This window comes from Gekko japonicus, unplaced genomic scaffold (genome assembly GCF_001447785.1).
Source record: "Gekko japonicus isolate JY-2015 unplaced genomic scaffold, Gekko_japonicus_V1.1 scaffold302, whole genome shotgun sequence".
NCBI classification, from domain to species: Eukaryota; Metazoa; Chordata; class Lepidosauria; order Squamata; family Gekkonidae; genus Gekko; species Gekko japonicus.
This window is the reverse complement of record NW_015170283.1, coordinates 300417-325776: the sequence shown is the minus strand read 5'-3', so window position 1 is coordinate 325776 and position 25360 is coordinate 300417. Positions and strand designations below refer to the sequence as shown.

The 25360-nt window shown below is 43.5% G+C and overlaps 1 protein-coding gene across 1 annotated transcript in view; it reads left to right on the top strand.

Moving 5' to 3' along the window:
- Nucleotides 1-25360, top strand: part of COL4A3 (collagen, type IV, alpha 3 (Goodpasture antigen)) — a 130504-nt gene that overhangs the window by 91758 nt on the left and 13386 nt on the right. Inside the window, exons 33-46 of the mRNA XM_015417824.1 lie at nucleotides 2011-2100; nucleotides 6343-6477; nucleotides 7188-7286; nucleotides 9374-9463; nucleotides 9639-9769; nucleotides 9874-10000; nucleotides 12085-12165; nucleotides 15408-15506; nucleotides 16697-16747; nucleotides 17283-17468; nucleotides 18384-18514; nucleotides 20306-20378; nucleotides 24961-25032; nucleotides 25122-25232. Of these exons, the coding sequence (XP_015273310.1) occupies nucleotides 2011-2100; nucleotides 6343-6477; nucleotides 7188-7286; nucleotides 9374-9463; nucleotides 9639-9769; nucleotides 9874-10000; nucleotides 12085-12165; nucleotides 15408-15506; nucleotides 16697-16747; nucleotides 17283-17468; nucleotides 18384-18514; nucleotides 20306-20378; nucleotides 24961-25032; nucleotides 25122-25232 (1476 nt within the window). The remainder of the gene's footprint in view (nucleotides 1-2010; nucleotides 2101-6342; nucleotides 6478-7187; nucleotides 7287-9373; nucleotides 9464-9638; nucleotides 9770-9873; nucleotides 10001-12084; nucleotides 12166-15407; nucleotides 15507-16696; nucleotides 16748-17282; nucleotides 17469-18383; nucleotides 18515-20305; nucleotides 20379-24960; nucleotides 25033-25121; nucleotides 25233-25360) is intronic.

Genomic DNA, 25360 nt, shown 5'->3' with positions numbered 1-25360 from the left:
ATAAAAACTAGATAAATAAATAAATTAGCAACTTTGGGGAGAGGATCGCCCCCTGAAGGACTCCGCACACCAGTGGGTGCTACAATGAGACCCTCTCCCCTAGTGCCACCTTCTGTCCCTGCCCTTGGAGAAATGAACACAGCCATTGAAGGACTGTTCCACGTAATCCAATGATGGCGAGGAAGTGGAACAACAGGTCATACTCAACCATGTCAAACGCTGCTGAAAGATCTAACAACAACAGCAGCGCAAACCCACCTCAATCCAATTATCTATGGAGATTTCTATAAAGGCAACCAGCACCATTTCCATCCCATGGCCAGGATGGAAGCCAAACTGGAATGGGTCCAAGGCCGATGTGTCCTCCAGGAAGGCCTGTAGTTGTTCTGCAACCACCCACTCAACCACCTTACCCAGGAACGGAATGTTTGGAATTGGGCAGTAGTTGGCTAGATCAGAAGGATCTAGCAATGGTTTTTTTTCAACAGCGGACTCACCACCACCTCCTTATGCATTCCCTGGGAAGATGTCCAAGGCCAGGGACAGATTAATTATGTCTGCCAAGGAATTCCATATCCTCTCCGCACTGGCTTTAACCAGCCAGGAGGGGCACAGGCACTTAGCCCTCTGCAGTCTCTTGGGCTGATTCCATTTCTGTTCAAAGCAGAAGTAGCAGTGGGTGCACTGAAAGGCCATAGCCACTGGGAGTATAGAGGAGGAACTTCCCTATCCTTATCCCCAGCTAGGGTGAATTTTTGTGCTTCCAGAGTGTCAAGGAAAGAAGGTTTAGCAGGGATGCAATTTGGGGTGCCCAGGTAAAGTTCTCAGGGAAATAACTTTGCCTGAGATCTTCTGCCTAGCATTCCAGATTCATTGAATCATAGAATCATAGAGTTGGAAGGGTCCTCCAGGGTCATCTAGTCGAACCCCCTGCACAATGCAGGAAATTCACAAATACCTCCCCCCCCACACACACACCCAGTGACCGCTGTTCCACACCCAGAGGATGACAAAAAAAACCCCAGGATCCCTGGCCAAACTAGCCTGGAGAAAAATTTCCTTCCTGACCCCACAGTGACGATCAGCATTTCCCTGGGCATGTAAGAAAGGGCCACAAGAACTAAGCACTGATGCAACCCTCCCTCTCATGATCTGCCTAAGTTCATAGAATCAGCATTGCTGTCAGATGGCCATCCAGCCTCTGTTTGAAAACCTCCAAAGAAGGAGAGCCCACCACCTCCTGAGGAAGCCTGTTCCATTGAGGAACTGCTCTGTCAGGAAGTTCTTCCTAATGTTCAGCCAAAAACTCTTCTGATTTAATTTCAACCCATTGGTTCTGGTCTAATCTTCCGGGGCAACAGAAAACAACTCTACACTATGCTCTATATGACAACCCTTCAAGTACCTGAAGATGGTTATCATATCACCTCTCAGTTGTCTCCTCTCCAGGCTAAACATACTTCAACCTTTCCTCATAGGACTTGGTCTGCAGATCCCTCACCATCTTTGTTGCCCTCCTCTGGACATGTTCCAGCTCATATATATCCTTCTCAAATTGTGGTGCTCAAAACTGAACACAATACTCTGGGTGAGGTCTAACCAGAGCAGAGTAAAGCGATCCCATCACTTCGCGTGATCTGGACACTATACTTCTGTTGATACAGCCCAAAATGGCATTTGCCTTTCTAGCTACCGCATCACACTACTGACTCATGTTCAGTGTATGGTCTACTGAGACCCCTAGATCCTTTTCGCACATACTACTGCCAAGACAAGTCTCCCACATCCTATAATTATGCATTTGATCTTTCCTACCTGAATGCAGAACTTTACATTTATCCCCGTTGACATTCATTTTATTTGGTTTAGCCTAGTTTTCTAGCCAGTGATCTGATTTAGCACAAAATAGTTTCATATGTTTTTTTTAAATCAGATGTAATGGCTTTCTGTGTTCCTTATAATTTATCAGTGCCATTCAGAACACTATTTTTCTTTGCTTGCTTCCCACAGGCCCAAGAGGAGAAAGAGGTATAATAGGTCCTGTGGGTATTCCTGGATTACCTGGAATCTCTGGAAATCGAGGTATCCCTGGAAGCAGAGGTAAGTGATACAGCATATGCCTTGTTTGTTCTTTGTATGGCTTGTAGATAAATTACTTCTGCAGGCGTTGATTTAATATGTTCTGTAGTTCTCAAAATATATGGCAGGCCACTTATCTCCATGAAGCAGTTGCTTGAGGAAGTTTGAGCCGCTGTCTTTTATTACTTTACTTGTTAAAAGTGTTACAGATCTGTAACAAAAACCTCTTTGAGTTGCTTATAACAGTAACAGTATAAAGTTTGAAGCAAGTGTAGACATGGACCGATATTCCATTACACAAGTGGCTGTTTATTTTCCAGTTTATATTTGTTGATGGTATTGAGGCAAGCGGAGCAATGAATTACACAGAATTATTTTATCTTCCCTTGAATGCCTCCTTAGGAGACCTTGACACACCAGAAATTTCTTTGATTTTACTCTAGCAGTCTGCCATTGACAAAAGACCTGCAGAGAGAACGCAACAGTTTATGAGAGAACCAGTTTGGTGTAGTGGACTCTAATCTGGGAGAACCGGGTTTGATTCCCCACTCCTCCATTTGCACCTACTGGATGACCTTGAGCAAGCCATAGTTCTGGAACAGCTGTTCTTGAAAAAGAGAGCAGTTTCTGTCAAGAGCTCTCTCAGCCCCACCTACCTCACAGGGTATCTGTTGTGGGGAGGGGAAGGGAAAGGAGTTTTTAAGCCACTCTGAGACTCCTTTGGGTAGTGAAGGGTGGGGTATAAATCCAATCTTCTCCTCTTCTTCTATGCACTCGTTTTTGGATTGGCATATCTAGGCTTCCCAGGTCCCCCCGGGGGGCGGGGAAAACCCCGCCCCAGAGGCCCGTTCCCCGCCGGTGGCGGATTGGCCCCTGAGGGGAACCCCACCCCGACGTGCACGTCACCCAGAAGTGACGCGACCATGCCGGGCACACTGGGGGCACACATGGTCATCCAAGGGGAAACTCTATGGTTTTCCTTCGGATGGTCGTGGCCCCGCCCCCAGCGTGCCCGGCGTCGTCACGTCACTTCCGGGTGACGTGCGTGCAGCGTGTGCTCGCTTCGCACGCACGTGTTCCAGCCACCAGCCGGGAGTCCCCTGCTGCAGCTAAAAAAGCACTTGGCAACCCTAGCCATAAAAGGTAAAGGTAAAGGTTCCCTTGCTCGAAAGCCAGTCAAATCCGACTCCAGGGTTGCGGTGCTCATCTCCGTTTCAAAGCCGAAGAGCCAGCACAGTCCGAAGACGTTTCCGTGGTCATGTGGCCGGCATGACTAAACACCAAGGCGCACAGGACGCTAGCCATATCTATGCTTAAAATAATTGAATTGCATAGGTTTTCCTAAAAAAAAAAAAAAAAAAACCTCTGGGAAATGACATTTTTGTAAGCATTTGCAGAATTTCCCTCACAGAATCCCAGTTTTCATTGTTCCTTATATGAAAGCTAGGCCTACTCAGCTACTGGGTTCCTTTTTACTTTCCTGTTCACCCAGTTTTGCTACTTAGCCATTTTCCTGTGTGTAAGATATTTGCATAGGGCTGCAGTGGTTCAGAGGTTAAGACGCTGTAGCTCGGCAGTTCCAGACCTGAGTGCCACGTGGCAGAGTGAGCTCCCATCTATGGCCCCATGTTAAATAGTGGGTTCCATGGATGAGCAGACTCCAAGTCTAGTGATCAGCTCTACTTTATTAGTGATTTCAGCAAGTACAAGACTAAGACTCCAGGGTCACAGCCCTGTTTAAATAGCATGCAATTGCCACACCCAAACACACCCCACTCCCAACGATAGGCATAACATTACTTCTTGATTGGTTACTTCCAGAGTCCTGGTGGGCTATTGTTTTTGGGTTCCAAGCTCAGCCAGTCTCAGGTAGAACAGTCCTGGGATGTTTCAGTCCCAGTACATAACACCCCAGCTCCCGCCAACCTAGCAGTTCAAAAGGAAGAAATTGCAAGTAGATAAATAGGTGCTGCTTTGGTGGGAAAGGTAACAGCATTCCGTGCGCCTTGGCGTTTAGTCATGCTGGCCACATGGCCATGGAAAAAGTCTTCAGGCAGCGCTGGCTCATCGGCTTGGAAACAGAGATGAACACCACCCCCTAGAATTGGATTCAACTGGCTTTCGAGCAAGGGAAACCATTAGTTTTACCTTTACCTAAGATATTTGCAATGGTAGCAAAATCTTCCATTAAGACTCTCACACAAGGACAAACTGAGAGCTGTATTTACTAAGACACAGCATTCTCAAAGTAAAGCTAATGCAAAACACTGAACAACAGATTCAACATAACAAGCAGCTGAGTGGAACATGATTGCAGATTCACTTAAACACATTCAGGTATGTAAGAGTCATCCCCCCCAACCCCCAAATGCATTATGTGAAGATCAGCAGAAGGTATAGATTATAAAGCAGGTCCTTCAGGTGGCTTGTGCTTTCTCCTGTTCAGCTCTATGTGGTGGTTCTACATCTGTGGAGCTGTCTTGCTGAGGCACGTTTACTGTGGATGGTTCCCCCGGCTGCTCCACAAGAGCACCTTCTAGTACAGGTGTGTCAGAACTATCCCCCACCTGGACTGCAGGAGATGGTGTCATGGGTTATTCTGAGCATGTTGGTCCTATAATATGCGTGAGCAGCATTGTGACGTGCCAGTAGGAACTGTGCTAGCACCTGCTGCAAAGAGTCAAGGTCAGCTGCCATGGATTTCAAGGTTGTTTCAAGATTTGTACAAATCTTTCTACCAATCCATTTGTGTCCGGGTGATATGGTTCTGAAGTAGTGGTTTTGGATTTCACGCAAAACACTTCAGGCTATTTTAAATGAGTATATACAGCTATCAGAAACAGTTACAGGTGGTCAGCTGTGTTGGTCTGAAGCAGTAGAACAAATTTAGAGTCCAGTGGCACCTTTAAGACCAACAAAGGTTTATTCAAGGTATGAACTTTCATGTGCATATACACTTTTTCAAATACACTGGAATGGAAGATATCATTCAAACTTATAGACAAGCTGAACAGCAAATTTACATGTAACATGATAAAGATGTTTGAAGTTATGCAAAAACACTAAATAACAAGCTAAGGTTATAAAGTCAACAGTTGTTTTGACTTCATTAATGGGAGAAAGCAATAAATATGTCAAAATAGAGAATAAGTGTGTAAAGGCATATTTTCTAATTGTGGGAAGTAAACTGAGACTCACCATTCATTCAGGCATGGAGGTAACTTAACAGCATTTTTTTAAAAAATGGGTGTAGTGGTATGTCAGCAAAATATCCCAGTATTCCTTGCATTACATTCAGTATTCTAATGTACTATTCTGAAAAAGAAATACACTAAAATACAGAGGATGTATCGTCCTTTTTGCTGAGAATACATATGTGAGGACTGAATGAGTTAGCATATGTAATGAGATAAGAAACCAATATCCCTGTTGAGTCCTGGGGAGGTTTTTGTTCCAAGCATTGTAATAACTTGCAATTCAGCAGTTTCCCTTTCCATTCTGCTCTTGAAGTTCCTCTGTAATAAAACAGCTACTTTGAGGTCGGGTTCCTTCCCTGAGAATGAACTCTAAAGCCTGAGTTTCAGGGCCAAAGCCTAGTTTAGAATGATGGAGTAATGGAGCATAAAACACTAAAACAGAGTCAAGTTCTGGATAAAAGAGCTGGTCCAATAGGAGTGTTCCAAACTATTTGTAGATTTCTCTGGTAAAACGTTTGGGATTTTGAGCCATAAATAGCATACAGCCAGAATGGTATAATGGTCAGAGTGTAAGGTTACTGGTAGACCCATGTTCAGATCCCCACTCTGCCTTGGGAAGTTGCTGTGTGACATTGGGTCAGTCATATATACTCTCAGCCTAATTTACCTCACAATGTGGTTGTGAAGATATGATGGAGGAGAACAATATATGTTGCATTGGTCCCCATTGTGGAGAAAGGCAAGGTTTAAATCGAGTAAATGAATAAATAATTTTATTACATTTCTGCAAAAATAAAAGATATATCTGCCTATGTTGCATTGAGGGGGATATCTGCATTTTGGATATAATCTCACGGCTTTTTGAAATACAGAAAGTGGTAAACCACACTGCAAGTTCTCTCTAAGCTTTGGATACAAAAGTGAAAGTGAAGAATGTAAAGAAGACTAGAAAGTTGCTTTTGTTGTTGTACCTTCCTTAAAAGGAATTCATTGCAGTCCTTTGGCATTTGATAGCTGCTGGAAAGATTTCTTCATTCTAGTTTATTTTTATTTATTTTTGTTGCAGGTTTTCCTGGCCTTCCAGGGCCAAGAGGAAGAAAGGGATCTTCTGGGGGAAAAGGTGAGCCAGGTGATAAAGGTTCTCCTGGAATATCAGACTCGAGAACGAGCTTTGGAGACAAAGGCGAACCAGGAGCCAGAGGTACACAGCAGTTTACATTTACATTTACAAAGTTACTATGGTTTTGTTATCAGGATTACACTTCTAATGAATTTTAAATTTGTGGTAAAGTTGCAGGTTTTAAGATGTTTATATTTAAGAAGCACATGTAAATATTTACTTAAACAAAAATATAAAAAGATGCACATATCCCATTTCTGAATGCTGTTAATGCTAGAATAACAGTGCAATTATAAACAAGATTATATCCTACTTAACCTGTTGACTTCAATGGGTTTAGGAGAAAGTGACTCTGTTTAGAATTACACTAGTTGATACTATTTGAATTACAATATGATGTCATGTTATCATTTGAAATAAGGTGAGATATAAATTGTGCCATTCCTTCATTAGGTTTCTACATTACCAGGTTTTAGGTACTCATAGAAACTTCCTTGATTGCTCATTCTTTTAGCGGCATTTGTTTATTCTGTTTAGTTATTGGTTTGGCTTCTTACTTTTTGTTATTACGTTTAGTTATTTTTGTGGATTGCTTTCAGTTGTGTTCTTTCCTACCTTGGAGACCTGCTGCACGTAGAATGACGATATAAATACTTTAAATAAAATGCAAATAGTTGCACAAAGCTAGGGAATAATACTTCAATCTGTGCAGGTTTTGCTTGCCTGTTATGTTGAAGTGAGGGTGCTGCTGATGCTGTTTTTCAATTTAAGTCTTGTCACTGCTGCTGTAGGGATGCCTGGAAAAGTGGGACTCAAAGGAGAAAAAGGACAGCAAGGTGCACAAGGATGCATAGGTCCTCATGGGCCTCCAGGAACACCAGGCCCATCAGGTATATATAGCTTTTCTTATAAGTCATGGCCCGGACCGTAAATTGCCATTCCTTTGGCATAACAGGAGTTCTGTTGACATAATCAGCATTTCCATTTGGGGAGGAGGGGAGGGGAATTTTCATCAGTTCCCTGTAGACCCCTCACATTCCCCACCCCACACTGTTCTTTTGGATCCACTGAGCCACAGGATTACATTGCAAAGAAAGCTACAGTGGACGACGGGAGGTGGTGGAGTTGCCTTCCTCTGTTGTGACTCCACTGGCACTGCTTAGGGTCTTAAACAGTCATGCCAGCCATGGGAAAGAACACTGGACCATATAACTCTTTTAATTTTATTTCAGTTGTTTAATGTTAAGATAAGTGCCACTTTATATAACAAAAATGGCTCAAGATGGCATTGCCAGAATTATCCATGCTTGTGCCCGCTGTGGAATGAAGAATCTGTTTTATGGATAAAGCTGCAAATTTATGATACAGGCAGATTAGTACTATGAAGCATTCCTGGAACATGATCAGAATGCATGTTTTTAAAAATAATAAACTCCATAAAATTCCTTTTAAAAATAATCACGAGACTACAAGACTGTACAGTACAGTAATGTTTGGTTATATTCAACAACACAGTGATTAGGGTAGTGTAGGGTGGATGCCGGGGTCTCCTGCCAGCAGGCCCCACCGCCCCACCGCCGATCAGCTGGCTGGTGGGGAAGACTCACCCCGAAAAACAGCGAGGCCCAGCTGACATTGCAGCGACGTGTCTATGTCACTTCCAATGTGACCCAGAACTGACATAATCATGTTCGTGATGACAGGGCAATGCTTTGGTATTTGGGCAAAAACTCTATGGTAGAAGCCAAATTGCCCATAGAGTTTTGGCCCAAATACCAGAGTGTTGCCCCCAGTGTCACTGAGTGATGATGTCACTTCTGGGTCACATCAGAAGTTATGTAGACACATCGCTGCATGTCGGCTGGGCCTCCCGCCTGCTCCCAGTAAGTCCCCCCATATCCCTCGCCAGTTGCCAGGAGGGACCTGGCAATCCTAAATTAGGGGATATCATGGGATGATGAGGGGGGGAAACTCTCTTGACCCTTCCTCCACCATTTCATTTTCTTCTGACTAGAACCAATTTATAAAGTGAAAGTTGGATCCATGCCATCCATGGATGTAGGTGGACAATCAAATGAATGAACCTGCCCTACATATAGTCATGGTGATCTGGCATTCATTTACGCTATTGCAGGCTGCTTTTTTAGCCATCCAGTCATGAAAAGGGCTGCCAGGTTTCAATGGCTACATCTGTAGACAGAGCCAGGGCATTAAATTTGACTGTGCTCATGAATGGCATTCCAGGGCAGCCAGAACACTGTCACATCTGAGGATACACTTCAGGCATCTCATGAAGTGGATTCTGATCCATAAAACCACATACCACAATAAATGTATTAGCCTTTGAATTGTCACAAGGCTTCTTTCTGTTTTTGTATAATTATATTATTCTGAAAAACAATGCAGGCAGTGACTGCTATAATATATGAAAATATTTGGAAAACATAAATCTGTGTATTTTATAAAAGGTATTGCACAAGAATTTTTGTTATTATACGATCTTTTTCACAGTTTTTTGTGTTAAATAGAATATTTTGAAAGATAATGTTTTTTGTGTGTGAGGAGTATCCATCTTAATATGTGTGATTGTGTGATTGTTATCTGCCACTGACTATCATAGTATGATATAATTGAGGTTAAAAAACAAATAAATAAACACTCTTTAAATAGCAGTTTAGATTAGTCTGGGGGGAAAGGCATTTTAAAACAGGTATCACTGCACTGTGCTTTTGTCTTCCAGTTCAAACCTATAGGATGATAGAGGTCTGCTGTCTTCCATTATAAGCAGCAATCCTGGGTGTGGAAAGACTAGGTAGCCAGTGCAGAAGCAGCGGAGATCATGTGCTAGGAAGAAACAGGAAATTATTTTTATTCGTTTGGATGGTATTCTAACAAAGAGAATTCCATCATAAATATCCCAGCTAATTCTAAAGTGTGTTTAAAAAGCATGCAATGTCAACTCTGATTACACTTTCAGGTTCCAAAGGTGATAAAGGACTTCCTGGAATTCCTGGGGCACAAGGGCTGCCAGCAGCCCCAGGAAACAGAGGGGACATGGGAGTACCAGGTATCTGAATGGTCACCATGGGGCCAGTTCTGTAGTACCTACTTGAGTAACAAATACACTGAATTCATGGCAATGTTTCTAAGGTCTGAAATGAAAAATGGCTTCTTTTGACTTGCTGTGATATGGTTATCATCCCTTCAGAAAGATTACAAATAACCTAACACTATCATTGCAGGTCCTAAGGGTGAACAAGGTTCTTCAGGTTTGCCTGGACATGTAGGTATACCAGGGCCACCTGGCCTTGTTGGCATTCCAGGGGATAAAGGAGAACCAGCTTGTGCTACAACAGGAAATCCAGGACCCAAGGTACAGAGAGCAAACACTTGCTTTGCTGGGACCACATACTGCTTCATAGACTGGTTATTTTTTGCTGCAATGAAAGTAAAACACATTTCATTGATGCATCATAGGGTGATCCAGGTCCCCCAGGAGAAAGAGGAAGAAAAGGTGAAAGTGGATCACCAGGCCTACCAGGCCTTGTAGGAGAGCCTGGACTTCCTGGGAACAGAGGGGATTCTGGTATACCAGGAATTCCAGGTAAAATACCGTTTTTCACCAGTGCAGAACAGTGGACTAGAGAAGAATTTCTTCTAAAATTATACACAGAAAACAGCTTTCTCCCTTGAAGGGGTGCTAATTATTAGAGGATTTTTATGAGAAGGCAGCATTTCAAACTGATTGGTCACACTGATCCTGCTTGATCTATTTGAACTAACAATTACTTTCCTAGTGATCATCCCTATAGCATGTGTCTAATGCTAAAAAAATGCTCTATGAAAGCACCCTAACCAGAGCAGTATAAAGCTATATAAATGTGTTTTAATCCTTTACTTGTAAGTTGCCTTGAATGCTATTTTAGTGGAAAGAAGAGCTAGAAATCTTCTAAATAAATAGATGATATTTCTTCTTTTACAAGTGATTTTTAGATTGGTTGATTCAAAGGTACCTTTCCACTCACAGATAAACTCTTTCTGCTTACAGAAAGACACTTTCCGTGAGGGGAAGATTCCTTTTGAACATAAGAACAGCTTGAAATCCAATCCTGAATATTTGGGGATACATTTTGGACCTAGACAGTAGGGATGGGCAAGGATCGAAAAAAGGTGGTTTGGTTTGAGGTCCATGGTGGTCCACAAAGGGGGGGAGCAAAACCAGAGGGTTAAATGAAGCCCCTTCCAGGGCAATCCCCCCATTTCTCCCAGCTGCTGTTTGCCATGGCTGGGAGAAATGGGGAAAGGAAGCCCCTTCCCTGGCAGTTCTTCCCTTTCTCCTGACTGTGGCAAGCCACGGCCAGGAGAAAGAGGGGAACGGTACTTGCCGGACCAGTTTGGTGCATGTGAGGCCAGTTCGGTTTGGGAGAGGTCATCAGGAGATTTGGGCTGCAGTGTCACTGATATGCGGATGATACCCGGCTGTACCTTTCTCTCCCACCTAATTCCAAGGATGCTGTTAATGTTCTGAACTGGTGCTCGGAGTCAGTAATTGGCCAAATGAGGGTGAACAAGCTAAAACTTAATCCTAACAAGACAGGTTCTCTGGGTTAGCAGAAAGGCAGACCTGGGACTTGAGATCTCTTAGTCTTGGATGGAGTATACTCCTCTTGAAAAGTCATGTTCACACCTTGGGAGTGCTACTTGACACAGCAGTCACCTGCGGTGGTTCAGAGCACTTTTTCCTAGGTTTGCCCAGGTTTGACTGGTGCATCAACTGTATCCGTTCCTGGTTCAGTCAGATCTAGCCACAGTGATCCATGCCTCAGTTACATCTAAACTGGACTATTGCAATGCACTCTTTTTGGGGCTACCCCTGAAGAGTGTTCAGAGGCTGCAGCTAGCACAGAACTCTGCATCTAGAGTGCTGGTTGGGGCCTGCTGTCAGGAACATGTGACCCCGATATTACAGCAATTACACTGGCTACCGATAAACTCCCAAGCCCAATTCAAGGAGGTGGTTTTCACCTTCAGAGACCTACATGTCATGGGACCAGGTCATCTGAAGGACTGTCTTCCCCCTGTTTGGGAATTAAGATCACAGGGAGAGGCCCTCCTGACTGTCCCATAAATCAAAGACGCTTGTTTGGAGGGAACACAAAAGAGGGCCTTTTCAGTGGCAGCTCCACAAATATGGAACAACCTTTCCAGGGAGGTGTACCTGGCCCCAGTCTTTAGCAGGCAGTTGAAGATGGTTTTAATTAGGACTGATTTCTTTTAAGTTTAGTAGCAATCCTGAATAGTGATTTTAAGTTTTGGTTTTATGTTTTTAATGTGTTTTATCTATGTGTTTTTGTAAGCCGCCTTGAGCTCTGCAAGTAAGAGAGACGGCTAATAAATATTCTAAACATATAAATGCAAATACAGAAATGTTTATTTATATATATACTCATCTTGAAAAGTCATGCAATGACCCACTATGGTCATTGAGACTATCAAGTAAGGATTGCAGTCCTAATATTAAATCACACAGAATATAGATGGCTATAATATAAATTAATATATTCTCATGGAATTAGAGCTGCTTCAAATTATGCTTTGCTTTAAATGTGAGGAAGAATTCAGATACTTTACTCAAAGATCCTTCTTTTATTATTCCTGCAAATGATTTATACCTTCTTCTGTGTACAGGGCATCCAGGATGTGCAGGTGATAAGGGTGATAAAGGGAAGAAAGGATTATCAGGACAAAATGGCATCAGAGGTCCTCCAGGTTTGTGAATTATTAGCTATCCCACTGGCAGTGGTTTTTTTAAAAAAAGTTTGTATTTTTACTTTTATGCCTTTTTCACTGTGATGATCTCTGTATAATGAACAAGAACCTACTTTTTTTCTTCAAGTCCCAATGAGGTCTCAGATTTTTTCAATGCAAAGCAAATAGTAGTTAGGCCTTAGAACAGACCTATAAACCTTGTGATCCATCAAGCCAGATGCACTAATTTGCCATGATTGTGCCTGCTTAGATGCCTGGCAAACTTTCTATATTTGCAGGCCTATCGAGCAGTAAAAAACAGGAGGTATGTCAAGCCCTGGTAGGTTACCACACAGGACTGGTGTTTGGCCAGGTGGCTCCCAGTTTGTATAGGTTTGCTTTAAAGGAATACCTTTAAATACTGTTTAGGAGCTGCGGTGGCTCAAGTGGTTAAGACGCTGAACTGCAGGCTGTGGAAGGTCAGTAGTTCAACAGTTTGAGATCCGAGTTGCTGCATGACGGAGTGAGCTCCCGTCTCTGGCCCCAGCTCCTGCCAACATAGCAGTTCGAGAGCAAGAAATTGCAAGTAGATAAATAGGTACGACTTAGGTGGGAAGGTAACAGCGTTCCGTGTGCCACAGCGTCTAGTCATGCTGGCCACATGACCACGGAAACGTCTTTGGACAGCGCTGGCTCTTCGGCTTTGAAACGGAGATGAGCGCTGCAACCCTAGAGTCGGACTCGACTGGCTTTTGAGCAAGGGAACCTTTACCTTTACCTTTAAAGGAATACCTTTGGAGATGGTCACGGGTTATCAAAGTCTAGAGTGAAGCTTACCAGTCCTGTCTGAAGGAGATCTAAAAATCCTACTAAAGCTTACTCATTGGGGCTTACTCATATGAATGTGTAATTAGGATTATTCAACAGTAGAAATAGCCAAAAATTAGCTCTTCAGTTTAACATTTGTGTAAATGAAGCTACTTTCATGGTCTTCATGAAAACTTATTAGGCCAGCTGAAAATATTTATCATGAGTAGCTGGCCATACCTCTCCAGCCTTTCTTTGAAACAGATTTTTTTGGACCCATTTTAGTCTGATTTCAGACGTGGCTTTGATCTTGGTTGCCCTGGAGAGAGACAGAGAACGTGTGCCCCTACTGATTCCCTTCAACCTCTCATCAGTATTTAATACCATCGATCACGATACGCTTCTGGACTGGCTGGCTGAAGTGGGAATCAGGAGCCCCATGCTCTTGTTAGTTCCATTCTTATCTGGTGAACCAGTGCCAGAAGGTACTGTTGGGGGAAAACAGTTTAACCAATCTGAAATGCAGAATCTCATCAGGTTATATTCTGTCCCTGTGCCATTTAACCATCTATGTAAAGAAAAACAGGAGAGGTTGTCCAAAGATTTGGATGGAGGGATCACCCAGCTTTGTTTCTCCTTTTCTGTTGTCAATTGAGAGGCACTGGGTGTTCTAAGCCAGTGGTAATCAGCTGGGTGAGACCCTATAAACAGAAGCTTAGTCCAGAAAAGACTGAGGTGCTGATGGTTAATAATGAAGTCTGGGTTTACGTGGTCAACCTGTTCTGGCTGGGGTGGCTATCTTCCTTAAAGATTTGATTCATAGCTTGGAGGTGCTGCTTGATCCAGTGGAGGTAAAGATCTCTTCTGCAACACATAGCACCTTTCATTAGTTTTGGCTGGTGCACAGTTGTGACCCTTCCGTGAGAGGCCATGGGTCATCCATGTTCTGACTCCCTGGATCTGGGGCTGCCTTTCAAGACTGTTAGGAAGAAAGTACAAATGTTAAGGACCACATTGTGTCAATTTTAAAAGATCTCCACTGGCTACCAATTTGCTTTTGGGCACAGTTCAAAGCATTGGCTATTACCTATAAAGCTTCACATGATATGGGACCAGAGTACCTAACCTTATCCTATAACGGATCACCTTATCCTATAACGCCCTGCCTGCTGATTAAGAGTCTTTTCTGAGGCTGTGCTCCCAATGACAGATATAAGGTGGGTGTGCACCAGAGATGAGGTCTTATCCATGGTGGCACCAAAACGGTGGAATTCTCTCTCCACAGAAGCTTGTCTGGCACCATGCTTGTCCTGGCTTCACGTTTATGGCTGTGTCTTTTAGGAAAATTGTACCTTTAAGATTGCTGTTATTATTTTTATCCTGATGCTCTTTTAAGAGGTTTTTAATTTTAATTTTCAGGTCGCATTATTTATACATAATTGTTGCTTGTTTAATTGTCATTTCAGTCTTATTTTAGCTACCTCAAGTACATTTATATAAAGAATTTTAGAAATATTTGAAATAAATGGTGTAATTACCATAAGCAGTGGTGATAAGCAATGGTAATTACCATAAGCAATGTTAATTACATGATCATGAGACCTGTCTGTATTACCCAAATAGGCAGTCTCCTAATTAGTTGGAGGAATTAGCTTTAAAGCGACAGAGTGTGAGGGGGTAACTGTATATGGGGATTTTTCCCTAAGAGAACTCTCAGATAAACCAGGCAGATGTTCAACCAGTAAGCTTTTTATTAAAGGAAAGAATAAAACAAAAATGCACGCAATAAACACACACACAAGAGCTAACTATGAGGAAATCAGGGAGGGAAGAGAGAAAACTTTTTGGGGGGAGGGTACTATTTACCAGCCTTTCAGAGGTCTGGCAAGCAGCAGCAAAATGGCCAGTGTTTCATGAAGAGAAGAAACCCCATGGAGTGGGGGTGTGGCCAAGAACACACACATTACACTGGTGGTTAGGTGCTCAATATAGGGCAAAATGCTCCCTGGGGCAAACTGATGTGTTTGCCAGTAAAACAATAACTTAATGGGTTTCTCCTGAGTTGGACAAAAAGATGGGAGAGGCTTGATGGGTTTTCCTGAGGTGGACTATAAGTGTAAATGGCCCTACAAGTACCGGATAAGACCTGTACCTTGATGACCCTGCAAGTACTGGATGGGAAAACCTACTACGTTGGGTGAATAGAATTGAGTGTTGATTAATTGTTGCTTGATTAAGGTAGGTGTAATAAGGAGGGAAATTGAACAAGACTGAGTGAAAAAGCTGAATTGATCCAACCCAGAATGATGCAAACTTGTATCTGTGTTTTGTTAGTGATTTCTGCAAGCAACATCTTTTTACCAGAGTTAACATCGTTTGTGTAAATTTAACAAATGGGTACAATTTCCAAGTACTGTGCTTTCAGAAACACATGATTTTTTTTTAACAATCCTCAGGTTCACCTGCATTACCTGGTGATGATGGACCTGCTGGTGAGAGGGGTGATCAGGGGCGTGATGGTATTCCTGGCTCCCCAGGTGAAAAGGGAGCACAAGGTATCTTTCCCATGTATAACTTCTGTTCTATTATTAATCTGCTTTATTCGGTCATGGATTGTTATGGGATTTATGCCATTCCAAAATAATTTTAATGTTGAAAACTGTCCCTTTAAAAATCAGGTCCAGAATTCTGGGGAATTTTCAGATCCATCTTTGCATATGGAAGAGGCATCTTTCACCAGCTTTGATTACTGGGCAAACTGCATCCTGCTCTGGGAACAGAAGATACAGCCACAATTTTCGATGCATTTTTCACACCAGTTCATTAATTATTGCAGTGCATTGTTCACGAGGCTGTACTTCAAATGCATTCAGAAACTTCAGCTGGTCCAGAATATAGAAGTCAGGTTGTTTTGGCTGAGGAACACTGAAGTGGCTATATCGAACCAATATGGAAAAATATTCATTGGTCACCTGTCTGTTTCTGGGGTCAGATCCAGGTGCTTGTTTTGAACTATACAGCTATTAAAGTTCTTGAAACCAGGCTGTTTTTTCTCATATGAACTTGCCTGGGAACTAAGATCTTTGAAGGCCATTCTCTGTAAACTCTGCTGGGTATGTAGCTTTGGCTAAGAATGCCTTCTCTGTGCTGTTTCCTGAGCTCTGGAGCTTCCTCCCTAAAGATATTTACCTGCTACCTTATCTACTAGTGCTTGGGGGGGGCAACAGTGGGAGGGCTTCTAGTGTCCTGGCCCCACTGCTGGGCCTCCTGATGGCACCTGGTATTTTTGGCCACTGTGTGACACAGTGTTGGACTGGATGGGCCATTGGATGGTCCATTGGCCTGACCCAACATTGGCTTCTCTTATGTTATTATGTTCTCTTATGTTCTTAAGCACCAGGCTAAGTCTACACCCCTCATGCCCAGGGTTTTAAAAATTGGTTATGATCTTTTCCACTATGATTTTAGGGTTTTTAGAAAATACCTTATTGTCTTTTTCACCTTTTTATTATTAGACACTGTAGTCATAATCAGAGTTACACCCTTCTAAGCCTGTGAAGAGTGTGACTGTTTATGATTGCACCATTACTGTCATTTTATTGCATTGATTTTAATTTAATTTTTATTTTATTGCATATAATTTTAATTATGTAATTTGTTGAAGACTTAGTCTAAGGAACATTTTATTTAACTATGACTAGTAATTAAAGATCTTTTTGGTCAATATAAAAATATTATTCTACAGGTTCTCCAGGCCAAGGAACTCCAGGTTCTCAAGGCCTACCTGGTCCTAAAGGTAAGGTGATATTTTATTGTTGTTTTGTGTCAAGCACTGTGGGGAAATGCATTTTCTTTTGAGATATCAACTTCTAAGCTTACAGAGCTTGCTCCAAGGTAATGGGAAGCATTTAGAACTGTGGAACTTCCAAGCTTAAAGAGCCTGCCTTAGAATAAAACTAGCTAGGGCATGCACAGAGTTGAATGACAGAGAATTTCCAAAACTATCCTTGACCCTAAGATGGTGTTATAAAAGAAGGGAAATGACACTCTTGGGAAACTATGGGCATTCCAGCAAAAGAGGCCATGGGAATTAAACCACAAAGAGGCAAGAGGAAATGTGTGGTAGCAAATGCAGGTAATACAACCATTCCTGTAACAAAGAGGCTTTTTGTAACAGAACTTTACATAATCTTTCTGTGAAAATATTTGTTCAAGATTTGCATTTCAAAGTACGCTTAAAATGTATTCTACTTTGACAGAATTCTACCTGTTAATGCCATTTTTTCTCAAATATCTTAAAGCTAACACGTAGCTTTCTAAATATTGTTTAGGTATCAAAGGAGATATGGGAATGGCTGGTTTTCCAGGGCTGCAAGGTGTTAAAGGTCCTATGGGGGACCAAGGACCAAGCGGACCTCCTGGTTTACCTGGGCAACCAGGACTTCCAGGGGAACCAGGGACAGTGATTAGTGGCCCAAAAGGAAATAGAGGCCCTGCTGGCCCAAATGGAAAACCAGGTAGGAATAAGTGATAGGTCTATTCTTATTTAATGTTACAATTATATCCATTGTGAGAGTATTCACAAGATTTAATAGATTTGTAGGCTATCTAGTTTTTAAAAAGAATAAACTCTGTAACTGACCTAATTGTGCAGTTGTACATGTTTGCACATATGTGCCCATTCTATGTGTTTGTGTGTATTTTGTAGCCTTGGGTACTGAAACAGAAAGCAGAAATATATGAAAGAATATTATGATTGATACAACATTGCAGCATGATTCATTTGCAAAGAGGCACGAGAAAATATGTTGTTAAGTAGTTTATGAGAGTTCTGTTAAATGTAAAAACTCCAACACTTTAATAGATTAAAATCCAACACTTTTAGCAAACCCTATAAGTAATTTAGGATTTACTGTACAGTGGTGAGAGCCGGCTATGATGGATTTTCTGGTCTGACTGAAATTCTGCATCACAGAACAAATTCTGTGACTGGTGATGCATTCTCAACGATGGGTACTGTTGCACCCTCAGTCCTTACTACTGATTTTTAACTGACATGGATTATTTATTTATTTATTTATTTATTTATTTTTGGGATTTATATCCCGCCCTACCCATACGGCCCAGGGCGGCAAACAAGCGGCTGTGCCGGAGATAAAACATAAATTACAATTAAAACCTCAATAGATACAAACTAAAATGGTGCTATACAGTTCAATTTATAAAATTTATTGCCCTGACTATAGTTAGGATAGTGATAGATTTAACTGCTGTTCAGGACTCAGTGTCAAAATGGAACACTTAAATAAGCATAGAATGAATTAATAAATGAATAACTTAATAGAAAGTCAAATGGTACACAGTTTGTATAGGATTCCTTCTTTAAATCATAATTCCTAATTCCCTTTATTAATCCAGCTCTTTAAATGTAGGTGTTCCTGGTATTCCAGGGCCTGCTGGGCCACCTAGCTACAGTATTAAAGGCAGTAAAGGTGATCGGGAAACAGATGGATTACCAGGACTTCCAGGACCTAGAGGTGATATGGGTTTGCCTGGTCCCCCAGTAAGTAAAATTTCTTTACTTAGTTTAAATTATATGTTTTGGAAGGCAATGTATAATATATATTACCTATTCTAGCAAAGCATTGATGAAGTCATTGGCTCAAACAATATGTAGCTGAAGATTTCCTTTCATTATAGCTAGTCATCTCAAATGTTGCATCCTTTGAACATATTCACAGATCTCCCTGTTGGCTTTGCTCCTGTTGGAGAAATGATGAATATATCTGGCCAGATACAAAAATGAAAAATGACAGATACCTAGGCAATGCAACACAGAGTAATCTTAGATCATTGTTGCATTCCTCAATAGTGGTATATGCTAGATAATCTGAGCAGACACATAGTCCCAGCTCCACGTTTGTCAAGATACTGATTGGGGGGGAGAGGATTCTTAACTCCTCCAGTTCCTGCCAGTTCTCCCCTGCAAATACCACCTCCAAGGCTTTTTTCCCCCCAGGATGGGTATCAGAACTGGCATTGCTTGGCAGCTGCCAAAACCTGAGCAGCCAGGGAGGGCTCATTACCAACTCTGACCTTCTAGACTACAATAGCAGTCACCATTGCCTGCTTTCTTTCTCTGGGAGGCCACTGTAGGAGTGGGTCCTCTAGTCCCACCTCATTCCTGGTCCACTATCTGTGGTATAGCCATGATGCTCCTTCTTCTTTCAAATCCTGGAAAAAGCCAAGCAACAGTGTCTCTTATATGCGCAGCTGCAAACTTTCCTCATCCATTGCTCATTCACGCCCACAGTTGAGGGGATAGGTAACGGGGCAGTGAGTGGAGCACTGAAGACAGAGCAGGCCTAAGTGGGATCCAATCCTGATTATAAGGAGTAACTGCCACTGCTCAGAGGGAGAGAAGGCAGGCAGTAGCAGTGGTTGTCCCCTACCACTGCTGGGACTGAGCCAGGACTGAGCCTCCTTTGGGAGACTGGGCTCCCTCTAGGTCTGTAATGCCCATGCCCTGCCCTCTTCCTCCAAACTAAGAGAGTAGCATGTTCTGCTTATCAGTTACCTGGCCATGCAAGTGCTGGTGGATGCATCCAGAGGGAGAGGGCAGCTTGCACTGGCGGCTGTGCTGTTTGCTGTCACCAATCATTTGCCTGCCAGTGTTGGCCAAACAAGTAAGTGGTAATGGCAATGAAGAGGAACAGCAGCTGCTGCCACTCGCTCCCCTGACCTCTCTAAATGTGGTCGTTGATGCCACTCCTGCCAGCCATCACTGCTTGCTTTCCATGTGAGCAGTCTGCGGAAGCAGGCAGAAGTTGCTATCACCTGCTCTCTGCTGCTTTCAGCCGAGGAGTATGTTGCACTAAATTTACTAGAAAATCCAACTGATGGGCATCTTGCACAGGAACTCCCACAAAGCTGTGTTTTCCTCCAAATAGTGAACTTCCAGTTTTGGAGATGGCAGAGCTGGGAAACCTTTCAATCAACTGGAGAGGGAGGTCCTGCCTGCAAATTCTAGCTGTCCCATGTTAGCATTAAGAGGAAAATATGTGTATTTTCCTTGCAGCATTTAGTTCCACCCTCTACCAAAAAGCAAGCTTTCTTATTGTGGCAACTAAAAAGAATGCTGAAAAGGAAAGGGGTCTCCTAAACTCTGTACTCTAGTAATGTCCAGGTGTTTTCCAGATGTTTACATTACTACCAATATTTGGTCATGGGATTATGATTTTCTCAGTCTTTCTTGTGCTTATTTGCCTCCGTCCCCTGAACTTCTCAGAGAATCTGCTAAGTCTGGGTCCTTAAAACAGCCTACCTCATATATCCATTTTTATCTTGCTTGCAGGGAATTGATGGTATCCCTGGGTATCAAGGCCCTAGAGGTGAACCAGGTTTTCAGGGACCTCCAGGCAGAAAAGGTATACTTCTTTCTAAGAACAAAGTTGTTGCCCCTGTGTAATTATAGCAAAAGCTGCACAACAGGGGGCCCCGCTGACCAGGTAGTGATTTCTACATGCTTGGAAGGGTTCCTCCTGTATGCCAAAAATATGACCCTCCTGCCTTGCCCGGGGCCCGGAAGCCACCTGCATGATTGTGAGTGGCTGCATCTCCCTGGGCCTACTCTCCCACTGTGGTCAAGGTAATTACTGGGCAGGGCCAACCCTCCTTCCCTGCCCAGGGCCTGGGATACACCTGCATGGTTGCAGGTGGCTGCGTCTCCCTGAGAGCTTAACCTTGACCAGCTCCACCATGGAGCTGTGCATGGAAGGCAACACTCGCCAGCCCATGGTCCTCCTGGAGGGGATGGTGTAACAGGTAGCCACATGGTGCATCAGCCAGTGAAAGGCCATGTCCTCTATGAGGGAGAACGGTTGGCCATCCACAGCAATCATCTCATCAATGAGGCAAATGATTGTTTCCTGAGCCTTCCCCCTTGCCCTTTTTCCTGGCACTGGTAGTGTCCCTGTGAGCATGATCTCTTGGAGAGTGGCTTGCCTTATAGTCCCAACCATAGCACCTGGAGCTCCTTTCTGAGTGGCCTGCTCTTCCCTCCCCCCCCACCTCCCCCTGCTGAGTAGGAGTGGGCCTCTTCCACCTCCCACTAGTGGCCGACACTCCTTCCTCCAGCAGCGACAAACTGGGGTGTGCCTTTTGCAGGTGCCTCCAGAGAATGGTGGTGGCCAAGTGTTGTGGTCCCAGCCCCTACAGACATGGGCAAGGCACACCAGGCACTCCACCATGCATGGTTCACTCGCCAGGGTCCGGAGGTATTTCCATGAAGTGGAGTGGAAATGTGTATACAAGTCCATGGTTGGAGCAGGTGGGAGGCACGGCTGCTTCCTGGTGTTGGGCGAGGGAGTGCTAGATGGGGATATACTCTTTTTTTTCCCCAAAATTTTATTTAATTAAAACAATACAAACATGCATACTGAAAGATATATTACATTGTGTTTTCAATCAGTTTCAACTCAGTATCTGTACATCCCTCCAGATGTCTGGCCCTGGATTTTGAAAAGGGCCTTGATTCTATTAAAATTCCGTACTTAATGGCTCTTTTACATAAAATGGGTTTTGGAAACAACTTTCTATCAGCTCTTAGAAATATATATAAACAACCGAAATCAAGAGTAAGAGTTAACGGCATGAATTCATCTTTCTTCTACCTCTCCCGAGGTACTAGACAAGGGTGGCAACTATCACCGCTGATTTTTGCTATAGCAATTGAATCTCTGGCAGTAGAACTATGCAGAAATAAAGCATTTAAGGGAATCACAATAAATGGAGCAGAACACAAAATTACAAAGTATGCGGATGATATGACTTTATATGTATCAGAACCTTTGACATCAGTACCAGTCATCTCAAGCATCATAGACAACTTTGGAAGTATTTCGGGCCTTCAGCTGAATACATCAAAATCTGAAATATTTCCTATTGTGATGTCCAAGGAACGAAGGGAAAAGATACAACAGATCTTTAAATATAAATGGATTGAATCAGAATGGGATATACTCATGGAAGCAGGAGCAGCAGGGAGTTGGGAATCTTGGGATGTGGAAGGGGAGGATGCATCACCACCGCCACCCTCCAAGTCACTACCATAACTAACCTCCCTTCCAAACAGAGTTTTGTGCTGCAGCTTAGTCGGCAATGCCGAAGACTCTTGAGTAGCAGTTGAGAGCCTCATGGACATGGATGGAGCAGGGGAAATGGGTGCCGAGACCCCTGATGATTTGCTGGGGGCATCCTTCACTGGCAGGAGGCTGTGCTTTTGTTGCACATGACCACTTGGCACAGGGGAAAGTGATGGCATCCTCCCGTGGCCATGATCGTGACCCCTTCCACCCTGTCTCATGGTGCCAAACACCTGACCAAACAAGTACCCAACCCAACTGCAGCCCAGGACAGTTGATCAAGTGGCTCAGTTGCCAGAGAGGGAAACAGGCAGGCAGGGCAGCAGGCAGATAGGCACAGATAGATGCCTCCCACAGAGGAGAAGCAGGTCAGTTGGGGGGAGGTTTCAAACCAGGCGTGGAGAGCTGGACACCAAAATCACCCCAAGATACTCCCTGATATTGGAACAAGTCCCCCAAGGCAGGGTGGGTGCAGGGAGTCAGACTGACAAAATGGCAGAAAACTACGTTAAAGTCCCCCCAAAAAAGGAGCCCGAAAAAGCTAACCAATGAGTAATCCCTTGTCTTACTGCAACCCAAAGGGGGAGGGGGGAAACCACCAAGGAAGCAGACAGCAGGAAAATCCTGCTAAACAAATATGCTATGTGAAAGAGGAATTCAGTCCTAATTTTTCCACTCTTTGCAGCAAACAAACAAACAAAAGCCAAATCACAACACAGAGGACCCCAGGGCAAAGCAAAGCCCCCTGACTCCTGACTGAGGTTCTTTCTGTACTAGACCTTAAATCCTGGTTCAACCCTGTCCCCGAACTTACATTCTACACTACACTCGAGTTCACCCCTGTAATTATCTCGGGGTATTTTTTGTTTCCATATTACATTGAGGTCACCCTGGTTTCGCCCCACACTTGTCCCGGGATAAACGGATGCAGAGTAAGCAGTGAAGTGGCTAAATTTGCAGATGACACGAAGTTGTTCAGGGCAGTGAGAACCAGGGAGGATTGTGAGGCACTCCAAAGGAATCTGTCGAGGATGGGCGAGTGGGTGTCAACGTGGCAAATAGGGTTCAGTGTGGCCAAGTGCAAAGTGATGCACATTGGGGCAAAAAATCCTAAATATAAATACACAATGATGGGATCCGAACTGGCAGAGACTGACCAAGAGAAAGATCTTGGAGTCTTAGTAGATAACTTAATGAAAAAGTCGAGACAGTGTGCAACTGCAATAAAAAAGGCCAATGCTATGCTGGGGTTTATTAGGAAGGGAATTGAAAACAAATCAGCCAGTATCATCATGCCCCTGTATAAATCAATGGTGCAACCTCATTTGGTGTACAGTTCTGGTCCCCACACCTCAAAAAAGATATTATAGCATTGGAAAAAGTGCAGAAAAGGGCAACTAGAATGATAAAAGGGTTGGAACACTTTCCCTATAAAGAAAGGTTAAAGCACTTGGGGCTCTTTAACTTGAAGAAACGACGGCTGAGGGGTGACATGATCGAGGTTTATAAGATTATGTATGGGATAGAGAAGGTTGAGAAAGAAGTACTTTTCTCCCTTTCTCACAATACAAGAACTCGTGGGCACTCAATGAAATCGCTGAGCAGTCAGGTTAGAACAGATAAAAGAAGAAGAAGAAGAGGAGATTGGATTTATACCCCGCCCTTCACTACCCAAAGGAGTCTCAGAGTGGCTTACAAACTCCTTTCCCTTCCCCTCCCCACAACGGACACCCTGTGAGGTAGGTGGAGCTGAGAGAGCTCTGACACAAACTGTTCTTTTTCAAGAACAGCTGTGCCAGAACTATGGCTTGCCCAGGTCATCCAGCAGGTGCAAGTGGAGGAGTGGGGAATCAAACCCGGTTCTCCCAGATTAGAGTCCACGCACTTAACCACTACACCAAACCGGTGTACTTCTTCATCCAAAGACTGATTAACACATGGAATTCACTACCACAGGAGGTGGTAGCAGCTACAAGCATGGACAGCTTCAAGAGGGAATTAGATAAGCATATGGAGAAGAAGTCCATCAGTAGCTATTAGCCACAAGTTATAGATAGAAACTCTCAGGTTGGGGCAAGTGATGCACTGTATTCTTGGTGCTCGGGGGGGGGGCAACACTGGGAGGGCTTCTAGTGTCTTTGCCCCACTGCTGGACCTCCTGATGGCACCTGGTATTTTTGGCCACTGTGTGACAGAGTGTTAGACTAGATGGGCCATTGGCCTCATCCAGCATTGGCTTCTCTTATGTTCTTATGTTATAACCAGGAATAAATGCAAGGTATTGTGTCGCAGGTTGAGCTCTGATATAACCAGCAATGAGATCCAAGTGTGGAAAGGACCTGAGTAAGCTAGCTAAGCAATCCCCCCACCATGCCCAGCAGCAAAGCTCTTTCGCGAGTACACCTTCTCCATCCAAAACCACAACACCGACAAAGGGAGTGTGCACTCATCCTATACTTACATAGATCTGAGTCCCATTGCAATGAATAGGAACTCTGTTATTGACAAGCAGCAGTGCCTGTGAAGCTTTGAAAGGTCCGTATTTGTGTTTCCAAGGCTGGAAAACACCACCCCCACCATTTTTAACATTTTCATGCCAGAGTTTCTGGGTGCATTTCGTTTTCTGAACAGCCCTGAGACATACCCAAAAGCTCAGAGATTTCTTCAGAGATCACGTGCATGCCAAACATTGCCTCCCGAGGCCCAATACACCCTTCTACACCCACTGACTAATGGGCTTACAACTTTGTTTAGGACTGCATTGCACAGCACTGCACAAATTAGCTATGCGGGTTCCATTGTATTCACAAATGCTGTGATTTTTATAACCAAACTCGTGGCTAATTGCATTGGGTCATCTTTTCAGGAGAAAAAGGCAACCGGGGATCTCCTGGGCCAACAGGAATGGCAGGGCCTGGAGGGCCAAAGGGACCACCTGGTAACGATAGCCTCAGTCTACTTTTCCATTTTATCCAATTTGATATTTAATAAAAGGTAACCAGTTCCTGTTCATACCTCCATTGATAGGTCAGCCTGGACCACCTGTGCATGCTGTCCATTTCCCAGGAAATCCAGGACCTCCTGGACCCCCAGGAATCCCAGGAAATCCAGGTCCTCAAGGGTTATCAGGACCACCAGGTATAAATTTCACATTAGACAAGGATACTGCCAAGAGAAACATAGAAAAAGAGGGGAAATAATAATTTGGAACAATTCTATTATAGTTGAGTAAACATTTTGCTATAGGTCTAACTTCAGATGGGTAG